Source organism: Pavona decussata, unplaced genomic scaffold (assembly GCF_977016875.1).
Source record: "Pavona decussata unplaced genomic scaffold, jaPavDecu1.1 SCAFFOLD_105, whole genome shotgun sequence".
Lineage (NCBI taxonomy): Eukaryota > Metazoa > Cnidaria > Anthozoa > Scleractinia > Agariciidae > Pavona > Pavona decussata.
The window spans coordinates 1,605,001-1,617,731 of NW_028145519.1; the positions used below are offsets into that span (position 1 = coordinate 1,605,001).

The 12,731-nt window shown below is 39.8% G+C and overlaps 1 protein-coding gene and 1 long non-coding RNA gene across 2 annotated transcripts in view; both read left to right on the forward strand.

Moving 5' to 3' along the window:
- LOC146471322 (uncharacterized) overlaps window positions 1-12,731 on the forward strand; it is a 52,537-nt gene that overhangs the window by 19,663 nt on the left and 20,143 nt on the right. The window lies entirely within an intron of this gene.
- LOC146471325 (uncharacterized) lies at window positions 4,021-5,878 on the forward strand. Its single transcript, XM_085121093.1, has one exon. The coding sequence runs from the start codon at window positions 4,829-4,831 to the stop codon at window positions 5,741-5,743; it is 915 nt and encodes a 304-aa protein (XP_084977219.1). The 5' UTR covers window positions 4,021-4,828; the 3' UTR covers window positions 5,744-5,878.

Here is a 12,731-nt window from a genome sequence, read left to right on the forward strand (position 1 = left end):
ATAGATCTCGTTCGAAAATGCCCGTCAATAATTTCCATTTTCTAGTGAATAGCTTGTAAACGAAAACAAAAAGAAGACCCAGTGATTTGTCAAAAAGATGAAGCCGCTTATTTTTGTCAAAGTAACGGTAGGAGGAAAAGACTCTTTTTTCTAATAACTTGTCAAACACCTCAACTTCCCAGTGTGTGATATGTTGTTCAGCTTCAGTTTTTCCGGTGTCCTATAGTATTATTGATTTTGCTGCGGGCGTAACCAAGAAACTAATTAACGTGAAAATCAACGGGGAGTCGAGTAATTTTCTCCGTACAAATTTCTCTATTTTCCACTTTTTCATGGTACCTTTTGAGCCTTAAGCTTGAGAGCCAAAAAGCTTAAGGCCATATGCTTTTTGTCATGTACAGCTGTACGGCTTGCTGCAATTCAATATGATGTACGATTGACAAGTCTTTAATAGCAAAGTATACTTTTTCAATCTTGGTTTATAATGGTTTAATAATAAATGTCATTGCGTCTTTAAGACGAATTACAACATATTTACAAGAATAACAGAAAAATGATTTAAGTGGGTTTTTTTTTACAATAATTCGAAAACATTACTGCTGATGGGGCCGAGCTACGAGCTAGCCTAAATATATTACAAATATAAATTTCTAGAAACTAGAGTTTCTAGCAAATAGCCACAAAGATTGAAAAACCATGGTTGGAAATAAAAAAATAAAACGATCTTATTTGTCCGGCATTTTGGCAGGAGATTATAACCGTGGCATTACGAAGGTAAAGGAGGTAGATTACTGCGTAAACGCGATCCTGCTAATTGTATCTTTTTTTAAAAGAAACTTAAGGCATAGATCGTATCTTCAGTCTAGGCAGATGCAATGAAAAAGATTTAAGGCCTCTCGGTAATGGGCATCGGGTAAGAAAATGCTAAGGCCTCTCGGTAATGGGCATCGGGTAAGAAAATGCGCATGGCGCGGTTTCGTATTAGCATATACTAATTCAGCGATCTTGGCATTCTACGCAATCTGATTGGTGCGCTATCTTGTATTAATCTGTATTTTCCACCTCCCAGAAGGTAAATAATGCCCTTGTTCGGAGTCTGTCGAGCAAATCACTAAAATTCACGAAAAAGATACACCAGCTTTTCGTAAAATATCTTACTGTTTTTCGAGGTAAAGCGGCCATTTTGTTATCGATTGTTTAGTATAAACGAACTAAAAGCATCCGTACGAGGTTTGACTATTAGCTGAGAATGACTTTATCTTTATTCTAGCATTTGTCAGGAAAACTTGTCTTTAACACTGTTAAGAACAATATTAAAGTAGCTAAATTCAATAAATACCTGAGAAAGTTTTGCACGAGGAACACGGCAGCAGGTAAACTCGAAGAATGCGAAATGTTCGCAACCACAACTGAGTCACGAAAACCACTCTCCACCGGTTAGTTATCTATTAACTTTCCGCGTAAAATATGGGCACCCCAATTACATGGAGTACAGACAGGTGCTTCATACTAAATTATTGACCTAACTAAAATTAAGCCCGCTGGTTTTATAAAATTGGCCTTAAAATGATTTTATTTCTTATTATTTTTTTTCGCTATTGTCAGTCTCAGAGTCCTCTTTATTGTCTATGCCGAGTTTCGTTGTCATGGGAAATGGGGAACTGATACTAATAAAAAGCATAGCTCTTTCTCTGTGGTGGCCATCTTAGATTTCCGTATTTAGCCTTAGGGCTCGTTTCCATATGATCGCACACGATCGTACATCGCAGATCGCAGATCGCAGACAATCGCAGACGATCGCAAAAAAGGCTGATCGCAGAGCCGACCATAGCCATACGTTTTGGTCAGCAGAAATGTCAAACGTGCGTGTAGCAAACAACATCGCGAACGTGGAGGAGCGGAGATTTTGCTGCAAGCCAATTTACTTCTTCTGTTTGTCATGAAGCGACGTCGTCGTCAGCTCCAAAACAGGCGAAAACATCGGTTTTTGATTCGATAACGACCGTACGCAGTTCTTATGTTCGGCCCCCGCTTCCCCGGCCGGTAAATTAAACTTCTGCTCGATTTTCTCCCAAGAGTTGCCCTTTTTGTTCTTGTCTTTAAAATCTTTGCTTTGCACCTTCATAACGTGCAACTTCCTCCATTAATCCCTCGTTACCAACATGTTCAATCTCAGCCATGATGACAACGAGTGAGTGTTGCTACGTAGACCGTTCCTACAATCGAACACATGAGTGTTGAATCGTGGGAGAAAACCCGAAATATTATGGGATGCGTTTCGATCGCGGATCGCAAAACTTTGGTTTCCATATGATCGCACAATTGTAATTGATCGCAGACGAACGCAGGAGATAGACCATGGTTTTATCTCCTGCGATCGTCTGTGATCGCGATAGCAGGATCGCAGACGATCGCAGAAGTATGTGTCCATATGATCGTAGACGATCGCAGACCTTATTGCGATCTGCGATCTGCGATCCGCGATCAGCAAATAAATTATTCAAATCTATAGGTATTATTCATAAATCTAGATTCTTTATCTCTACTCACTCCCTTCGTACTTTATACAATTCTATGATCCTTCAATATTTATATTATTGCAATTTAGCTTGGGCTGGTACCTATAAGTCAAACCTTCAAAGAATTGTAATCTTACAGAAACGTGCGTTGAGAATAGTAAGCAATTCTACATACATTGCCCATACTGGCCCTATTTTTAAGGAACTTGAACTCTTAAAATTTCATGATATCCATTCGTTTCAATTAGGTACTTTTATGTTTTCATTCAAGAACTCTACACTCCCTTCCAAATTCAATAACTTTTTTTACTGAATAGTCAAATCCATAATTATAATACTAGGAATGCTCAGTCCTTCCGCTTGCCACTGTGCAGAACGAACACCAGGAAGTTTTACAATTTACTTTCAAGGTCCAAACTTTTATAATTCGCTAAATTCTGACATAACTACACTGTAAATTCAAAAGATCTGTTTCAGCCCCAAAGTGCCGTTTCAGCTCTATGGCCCCTGGAGCTGATTTGACTCTTCGTGGGTCCATTTTGTCAATTGGGTCCATATCGACCCCAATAAAAATCGTTTTAGCCCCACCAAAAACCGATTTGGCCCACAGTGGAAAATAATTTGGCCCCTGGTGCGTATCGGCCCTTATCACTAGAGCTATTTTGCCTCAAATTAGTGGAGCCATTTCCGTTTAAGTCTAGTTAGCTCCAATGTAGGGCCGTCTCGGCTCCTATCAATGGAGTCGTTTAGACATCGAAGAACAGAGCCAATTTGTTACAACGCAAAATAGCCCCAATCACTTGAGCCATTTTGACTCCGAATCAATCAAGCTAAGATGGGTCCAAATTAGGGTCGATATACCGAATTTTCAAGTAAAGCAAAATTGTGACAGGGAGAATTTTGTGGGAAAATTTACTTTAAAATTTCCACTTTCTTCTGAATTGCGGTGCATGATTACCGTTGTCCAATAGAATCCTGCGTTTTGTCCAGTTGTGGAAAAAAGGCTGCATTTGCTTACTATAGAGTCCTTTTCATTCACCGAACCGAGCTTTATATATTCTGGAAGCATGCGGTAGTCCATTTCAGCCACTGTGATTATTTACTGACCCCTTTACGATGGAGAACTTCGCCAAAACGTTCACTGACTGAGAGGAAATTAAGACATGGCTTGGAACGTCTTCACCGGCAATCATCGAAAGAATATCAAGTAAGTAGTACTTGAGTCCGAGCTTGCTTTAATATTTGCAACTGAGCTGGAATTAAAGCCCGGTAAAAATAATCTTCTTACTTTTCTTTTTGTTTGTTTGTTTTTAGATCGTTCACTTGCACTTGGCGGCCATGATATAGGAGAGCAATTTCCGCCAGTGGAAGGAGCCTGGACACGAGCATAGAGCATAAATTACGTTTAGTGATTTTTGCTAATTAGGTGCGTATCATATGACGTCAGTGAGCTTATCGTAACGCGAGCTTCGCGCCTTTTAAACGCTTTGCGCAGTTTTCCTCCACATGCCAAACATCAACTAGTCACCTTGGAAATGCGTCAGGATCTGTCCTGGTGGAAAACATTTCTTCCCCTATTTAACGGCGTTTCTGTTATCAAGCCCGCGGAGTGGCTCTTTGATAATTTGCGTTTCACCACCGATGCTTGTATGGTTCGTGGCGGCGCGACATGCCTCAGTCAATGCCTCACTTTTGCCTTCCCGCATTTCGTCTGTTCCGCTGCGACTCATATCTCCGCTTTGGAACTCTTCACTATCATTGTTGCTGTGAAGTTCTGGGCTCCTATGTTGCAACATCAGCGATTTCTCATCTCGTGCGACAACGAGGCTGCTGTTCCTGTAATCAACTCAGGCTCCACTAAGGATCCTTTCATGCAACGCTGTTTGAGACAATTGTGGTTTCTTTCAGCGTTCCATGATTTTGAACTGCGTGCTCGTCACCTTCCAGGCGAACATAACTCGTTAGCGGACGCTTTGAGTCGTTGGCATATTCCCTCGTATCCAGCGCAGTTTGCACAGCTCACAACACAGCTCGGGATCAGTTACGTTTTCCACCAGATCCCCGGCGACTTTATCTATTTTGATGTTGACTGACATTATCTGTATATATATATATATAGCTTTCTTCCGTCACTTTCATGTACATTTATGGCTTATATCTCTCTATAGGTTTATTTCTATATATCTCTATTTTTTTTCTTTTTTCTTCTTTTCTCCTTCGTTTCAGGGTCCTCCATCAGCATCCCTACCCTCGATGCTTTTGCCCAGCGTCTTCTTGATCTTGCCTTTGCCGATTCTACTCATCGGAATATGAAGTCTCACGTTAGCGTTTATACTAAGTTTTGCCGTTCGGTTTCTTGCCCTCCCTTCCCTATTCAAATGCCCTTTCTTATACGTTACGTCGCTTATCTTACCCTCTCTGGGCGAGCTTATGGCACAATCATTAACCATCTTAGCAGCCTTAAGCACTTTAACCAGCTTTTAGGTTTTGGTAAGGTCTGGGACTCACATTATCGTTTTCAGTTAGTTCTTCGAGGCGCCAAGCGATACCTCGGCGTGGCTCCTACTCGCAAACATCCTATTACGCCGGAGCTCTTGCTTCAAGTATACCCCTTATTTACCTTAGACACGCCTCTACATGCCGCAATGTGGGCGCTATTTCTCGTCGCGTTTTTTACCTTTTTACGTAAATCTAATTTAGTTCCTGATGCGCCGAATTGCATTTCTTCCAAAGTTCCCTTGGGGTCTGATTTAGTCTTCACCTCCCAAAGTGCCACGCTGCATATTCGGGCTTCTAAGACTATTCAATATCAACAGCGTTCTTTGTCAATCCCCTTGCCTCGCATTCCTGGTTCCCCTCTCTGTCCCGTCATGGCTTTACGGCATCATCTGCGGCTCAACTCCGGTCCGTCTCACGCGCCGCTTTTCTCGGTCCTTTCCCCCACGTCTCAGCGCTTATTTCCTCTTACTTATCGCCATTTTTCAGCTTTTCTTTCCAAGACCATTAGTGCACTCGGTTTAGTCCCGGCCCACTATTCTCCTCACAGCTTTAGGCGCGGCGGTGCTAGTTTTGCTTTTAAATGCAACGTTCCCGCCCAGCTTATACAGCGGCAAGGTGATTGGCAAAGCGACGCTTATCTCGTGTATCTTGAGATGACTCCTGCTCAAAAGCAACTTGCAGTCAAGACTATGGCTGCCAATGTTCCGCGTTTCTCTCGCCCTTAACCTATATGCTCTCATTTTTTACCTATATATATTTAGCTATTTTTGTTATCACCTTCTATTTACAATCACGCCCCTTCAATACCACCCAACTTCGGTTTGGGCCTTTTGGCGGGAGTCTATTGATTCAGCTACGACGTCATTCGCTAATCAGTGTACAGCAGTCGAATCTGACTCAATAAACTTGTTGCCCAAACCTTTCGTTGTGTGATTATTGAGAGCGCGTGATTGAGCATAAATTACGTTTAGTGATTTTTGCTAATTAGGTGCGTATCATATGACGTCAGTGAGCTTATCGTAACGCGAGCTTCGTTGATCGGTCGGTCATAAGCTCGTTTTCATAGGGCAAGCACGTCAACCCAACCCTCCCTCCCACGGGAGTCTATTGATTCAGCTACGACGTCATTCGCTACTCAGTGTACAGCAGTCGAATCTGACTCAATAAACTTGTTGCCCAAACCTTTCGTTGTGTGATTATTGAGAGCGCGTGATTCGTCACTCCCAGAAATCTTTGAGAGCGTACTCCCTAAACGCGCATCAGGCGGGAGGGTTTCAACGGAAAATTCGTCAAACTAAGGTTTTTAGTTTGATTTCCACTAGAGTTGGCGATTTGACTGCAATAGGAAAGTCAAATTATGGACAGCCGATTCCCTTATGTTAATAATTTGCGATTTATGATTTTCTCTTTACTGTCGGATCGTATATTGCCACAAACACGTTTGCAACAGAGCGTGATGCTTGCACAATATTTTAAGCTTACTTTCAGGTGAGTCTTTCCATAAGCTTTGTAGCCTTGAATTCTGCTCGTAACTTACCCTGCCCCTAAACTTACTGCGGAGAGTGTAGTATCTGATAGCGGTGCTAATAGTTCTTCTGCCGCGGGATTTTTGGTAATTAAGCGACTAGTGAAAATTTAACTGATTTAATTGCCATTTGCACCAGATTCTTTTTACAATGAAAAATATACAAGCTGCAGCTTAACTTTATCATTTTTATTTATTCCTCAAAGCAATGCAAGTCTATTTATGATGATAAGTCGGTTCAAATGTTTTTAAAAACAGTTTTTAAACAAATTGCTTTAGATGCATTGTTTCAAACTATCAATTTATAACTTTCCTTGCTACATGTATGGGGCTGTGCGGAAATCTTGCCAAGCTTTTAGCTGAGGAATCCTAACTGTTAGGCATTGATTGATCAAATTACTATAGATGCATTGTCTCAAACTATTAATTTCTAATTTTCCTTGCTCTGTGGTGCTATGATCAAGGTATATGCCAGTTTGGTGCGAAGCTTTTAGCTGAGGAATCCTAACTGTTAGGCATTGATTGATCAAATTACTATAGATGCATTGTCTCAAACTATTAATTTCTAATTTTCCTTGCTCTGTGGTGCTATGATCAAGGTATATGCCAGTTTGGTGCGAAGCTTTTAGCTGAGGAATCCTAACTGTTAGGCATTGATTGATCAAATTACTATAGATGCATTGTCTCAAACTATTAATTTCTAATTTTCCTTGCTCTGTGGTGCTATGATCAAGGTATATGCCAGTTTGGTGCGAAGCTTTTAGCTGAGGAATCCTAACTGTTAGGCATTGATTGATCAAATTACTATAGAAGCATTATTTCAAAGTATTAATTTCTAATTTCCCTTGCTGTGTGGTACTATGTACATGCCAGTTCGGTGCGAAGCTTTTTGCCGATGAATTGTTGTACGTGGTTTGATCACTTTACAGTAGATGCAATGCCTTAAATAATTATTTATTTCTTTTTATTCCTTTGCATGTGATATTGTGGTCGAGATACATATGTCATTTGTGAGCAAATTTAGCTCCATGCTGAAGTGTTCTATCAACCCTGTTCTCAGGAAGAAGTTAGACTCTAGGAATGAGGTTAGTATTTGTATTAAGCATTGTCATTTATTATGTTGTAAACCATGCCATCAAGTAATTTTGGTATGTTTGTGTGTGATTGAGGAGTAGTTTACAATATTATTTTGACAGTAACTGCATTTTACCAGAAGCTCTTAAGGGTTTCCTATGTTATATGTTTTGATCTTAGGGTGGATTGTCAAAATATATTAGCATACCTGTCTTATCCATAATTTTTTTTGCTCTGGATATAGTTTTTGTGATTGCAACTTATACAAGGACTTTTTTCTTTCTTCTTCTGATGCCAAGTAATTGGTTATCTTCAATTTAGGAACACTATTATCAAGTGTCTTTACCAGCAGAGTACAGAAATAAAAATTAATCATGAACTTGCCATCATGTGTAGCTAGGCAAACAGTATCTAGCAGTTTATTTTTGGCCACTGGACCCTGAGGCAAACAGACTAGATAAAAGCCTGGTTTACACTACAAGGTTTTTGGGCACAGCACTCCTAAATTTTGGCATGTGGGGCAATAATTTATGATACTGTACTCCTAATGTTGCCATGTTAAAGTTAAGTTCATTGGCTTGCGTGCCTAAAACTGCCTTGCAAGGTAGCCTCGGCCTGCCAAAAAATGGGCCAGCGTCCCAAATTCAGTCGCACTTGTGCACATGTTCTTCAACAAACAAAATGGTGTCGTCTGAAAGGTTAGTCTGTGTCAGGAAAAAAAAAAACATGGCAAAACCTGTTCTGTGGAGGCAAGGTCACCCTTAATAGATTGTCGTTGAATTATCAGTAACCATTTCAAATCTTGTGGTGTAAATGGGACAGTGGCGGGCAAAATTTAGGAGTGCTAGGCCCAAAAACCTTGTCGTGGTAATGTTATGGCGCGCAGACACAAAGATAACACAATATTCTTTTGTTGGCAAAGTTGGGCAGGGAATATACCAGCAAGGCTAGGATAAAACCCACCGACTGGATGATAACCAAATGAGGGGCCTCGGTACATCACAAGCAAAATGGCGTCGTCTGAAAGTTAGACGCCTCTGTGTCAGGAAAAAGACATGGCAAAACCTGTTCTGTGGAGGCAAGGTCGCCCTTAATAGATTGTCGTTGAGTTATCGGTAACCATTTCAAATCTTGTAGTGTTAATGGGACAGTGGCGGGCAAAATTTAGGAGTGCTAGGCCCAAAAACCTTGTCGTGTTAATGTTATGGCGCGCAGACACAAAGAAAACACTATTCTCTTGTTGGCAAAGCTGGGCAGGGAATATACCAGCAAGGCTCGGATAAAACCCACTGACCGGATGATAACCGAATGAGGGGTCTTGGTACATGGCGCCATACCGATCCGCCAATCCTATAGCTCCCCCTCCCTGACGGGGCTTCAGCACAGGGCTGAAGGGGTGGCTGAAGGGGTGACACAGGCAGCAATTCCCCGCCCTTAATTATTTTATTAAGCATCTCTGAATAACTGACAAGAGACAGAACAAAATGCAGTGAAAAAAAAAAAAATAGAAAGGATAAGAGAAGGCAAGCAACAAGAGAAAATGGGAGGGTGGGAGGGGAAAACTTTGCTGCTGCTCAACTTGCAGCCTTCCAAGAAAGTGGCAATTGAAAAGACTGGCACAGAATAAGATGCAAGGCAGGCTGGAAATCACATATCATATTTAGGGTAGACTGCAATAATAATGCGGGCTCAATAGTTGTTGCTTGCCAACATTGACCTTTATTTTATGCTAAAATGTCAATAAACCGGTCTAAAATTTCTAGAAGTATGCCATATGAGGGCCTTTAACAGTGATAGTTATCAGTGACTTGTTTTGCACAGACTTCTTTGTTGATATTCTATCACTCAGCAGCCATCAGTAACAACTTCCCTGTCTTTTGTATCTCTATACCTGGCTTCCAGTGTTTCATCATCATGTTATTAGTATTAATTTTTACTTGCAGTTTTAGTTGGTCAATTGCACCTTGTAAAATGACTCATCTTTCATTTTTTGTTTGTTTTTGTTTTACATAGAACTGCTTCAGTTGATGATAACCTCGCCATTTCTTCGCAACTCCAAATCGTTGCTGTTGGAGAAGGCTTTGACTCTGACAAACTCTATGTTGCATTTTAAGGAAAGGTTTTGTACAGTATTCCTCACCAGATATCATTGACAGCATTAGGGCCTTGCTGTTGTTGTTTTATAATTATATTCGACGTGGTATATAAAGACAGCAAAGCCATGTTGTCCTTTTTTTAAGGCACGCTTAGCAGTCATTTTGTGTTTCAGTTTGGTTTGCCAAAAAAGTTAAAGTGAGAGAATAAAATAATGTTGTGTTGTTCACAAAATGTTTCTCCTGTGTATATTTTTATCAGTTTCGTGTATTAGGGAAGTATAATGAGTGTTAATCAAGCTGAAAATTAAAACCATTCTAGGGTAAGCAGTTGTTGATTTTAGCCCTCTTATATAGTTGTTTCTCACTCTCTTGAATCTAAAGCAGTTTTAAAGTAAAGTGTCCTTGTGGCTACATGTATATTGGAGTTGATTCAGCCCTAAATGTGTATTAATTTTGGTAATTATATGGGCTAAATCAGTCACCCATTGTGGCCATTGTTTCCTCTTTATGCAGGTTCAAAATGGCTCAATTATGGGGCCATTTTGAGACATCCTAAGAACCATTTTAGTTCTTGTAAGAGGGCTATTTTACATAGTTAAGGACCAAAACAGCTCTTATAAAGAATGTCGTTTCAGACATGTTGGTGCTAATTTAGTCCTTTAGAGAACGTTTGTTTTGAGTATCAATTGGGCTAAATCGGCCACAAAATATGGGCCAATTTTCCTCCTTTCTGAAGGCATGAAACGGCTCCAGAAGGGCTATTTTGGCCTTCCAATTGCACCATTTCAACCCTTTTAAAAGCCAAAACAACCCCTCATTTTTCGAAAATAGCCCCTCTGTGTCTTCGTTTCGGCTACCTTATGAAGGGCTATTTCAGCCCCGTTTACTGGGACCAAAACAGCTCCATTCCAAATGGGCGACATTAGCCCCCAAAATAGTACTGTATTTTACTCACCGAAACGGCCCCATTTTAGTGGCTAAAACAGATCTTTTCGATTTACAGTGTAGTTCTCCCTCCTCCGCTACTTTTAAAATAAAGCTTAAAGATTTTCTTCTCTCTAGGTATTAACTTCTGTAAGGCTGTATTTCTTAACTAACTTACTTAATATGTGTGTGCGTGTGTGTGTGTGCGTGTGCGCGGTCAAAGTTAATTATCATAAGTCCATATTGTAATTCTAATATAAGATAGCTATTTTTTAAAAGTGAGGAAGCCTGACTTTATAAGCCTCGTGGTTTCTTTCAGGTTTTCTCGCCATTTATTTTCTTTCGTCAATTTTCATCACTTTTTTTCCATATGTAATTGTTGTATATGGCAAAATAAATATTATATTGTATTGTATTATTGTATTGCATCATATGGAAACCAGCCTTTAAGTTGCGTTTGATTGACCTTCTTCCGGAATAAGAATAAGCGGAATAGCCGTTAAATTTCTCTTTTTAAGAAATTTGGGAGGACAAATTCTGCAAACACCATCGCTGACACATGAGAATTTAAGAGCCGTTTTGTACTCCAGTAACTCCTAAAACCTCTTATGAGGGATTTCTTGTCATCGTTGTATTTATTCCTATTCCGGAATAGGGTCAATTCAATCGAACGCACCCTTAGTTTCACTCGAGTCAACAAAGACCAAAACTTACAATATCAACAAGCTCACCTTTTATCCATGTTGTGCAGTAGTTGTACGCACACACGAGCAGACAAGGTGAGACAAACTGAGTGACACGCGAGTGACACGTACACTTATCTGAATTAAAAAATTTTGTCACCTCTTTGTTTGTCGCAGTCACATTGAATGGAAACTTTCTGCTGTCTCATTAAAGGCACAAAGCGCTCTAGCTAGCCCAGAAGTCAGTCAGAAATAATACTTCCCCATTTCCTAGGCTGATGAAAAAAATTTAAAAGCAGGTAGTTTCTTGATGAGCAGGCAGCCTTTTTCAAAAAGGCGTAAATTACCTTTGTAGCATTGATGGATATCGCACTGTCAGCTCAATAGGCCAATCAACTTTGCATTTTTATTTGACTAAGTAATTATTGCCTTGATCTACGAAGGCAGTTCGTGCATCACACCCACTGTTTTTTTGCCTGGAACGTTACTTAAGATCACATTCTTTATCGCGTCACGTGGCTGGTTTTGAACAGTCATCGACACAATTACATATTTCATGGCTAATAATAAACCTCATCGGCAACATTTCGGCTCATTTCACATTTGTCTTTTGCCCAACTGATTACCGTCATATAGATAATGGAATCTATGGTTTTGTCTTATTTACATTGTCAATATAATCTCTGATTTAGTTACACTCCGGCCTATTTAAAAACCTTCCTTCGTTAAGCAGTAGGATTTTTTCGTTTTTTGCATCACCTGTTCCTAACAGAGATAACTTTAGACTTTTTATTTATAAAGAAACTCTTTCAAGGTTAATTACCATTACCTTAATTATTTTAATGGTGAGTTGGGTGATAAATTGCTCTCGGTTTCTAATAGAACGGCACAAGCAAAAGATATATAGCGAACAAAATTTATGAATTGTCTACCTTGTGTATCGTTATTCTTCTCCAGTCATCTCCACAATATACATAGAATAAAGGTATTAAAATAACGGAGAAAGGGCTAAAAATAGAAAGACAAAAACTTAGACTTAAAAAGATGGAAAAAAAAGGATCTTATATTATTGGTTTTCAAGGGAGAGATTACATAATATGCGTCATAGAACATAAACACACATACATAGACACGGAACAAAAATATTAGTGCGGGCAACACTTGATCACTTCCTTGTAAATACTTGAAAGTAGCTTACCACTGTAACATGTACCAACATTCTGAAAAGGGCAATAATTTAACGCTTTTGTCTTTACAATTTTCCAATCTTCACGAAGTTTGCTGGGTAAGTTGTCTCGAAGTCGATCTTGCAGTTCGCGAAGGAACGTTCAGTTCTATTTCATTAGTATGAAACCGCCTCGACCATAAGCAGTTAAGCAAATCTTTCAATCCTTGGCGATACCTTTCACTT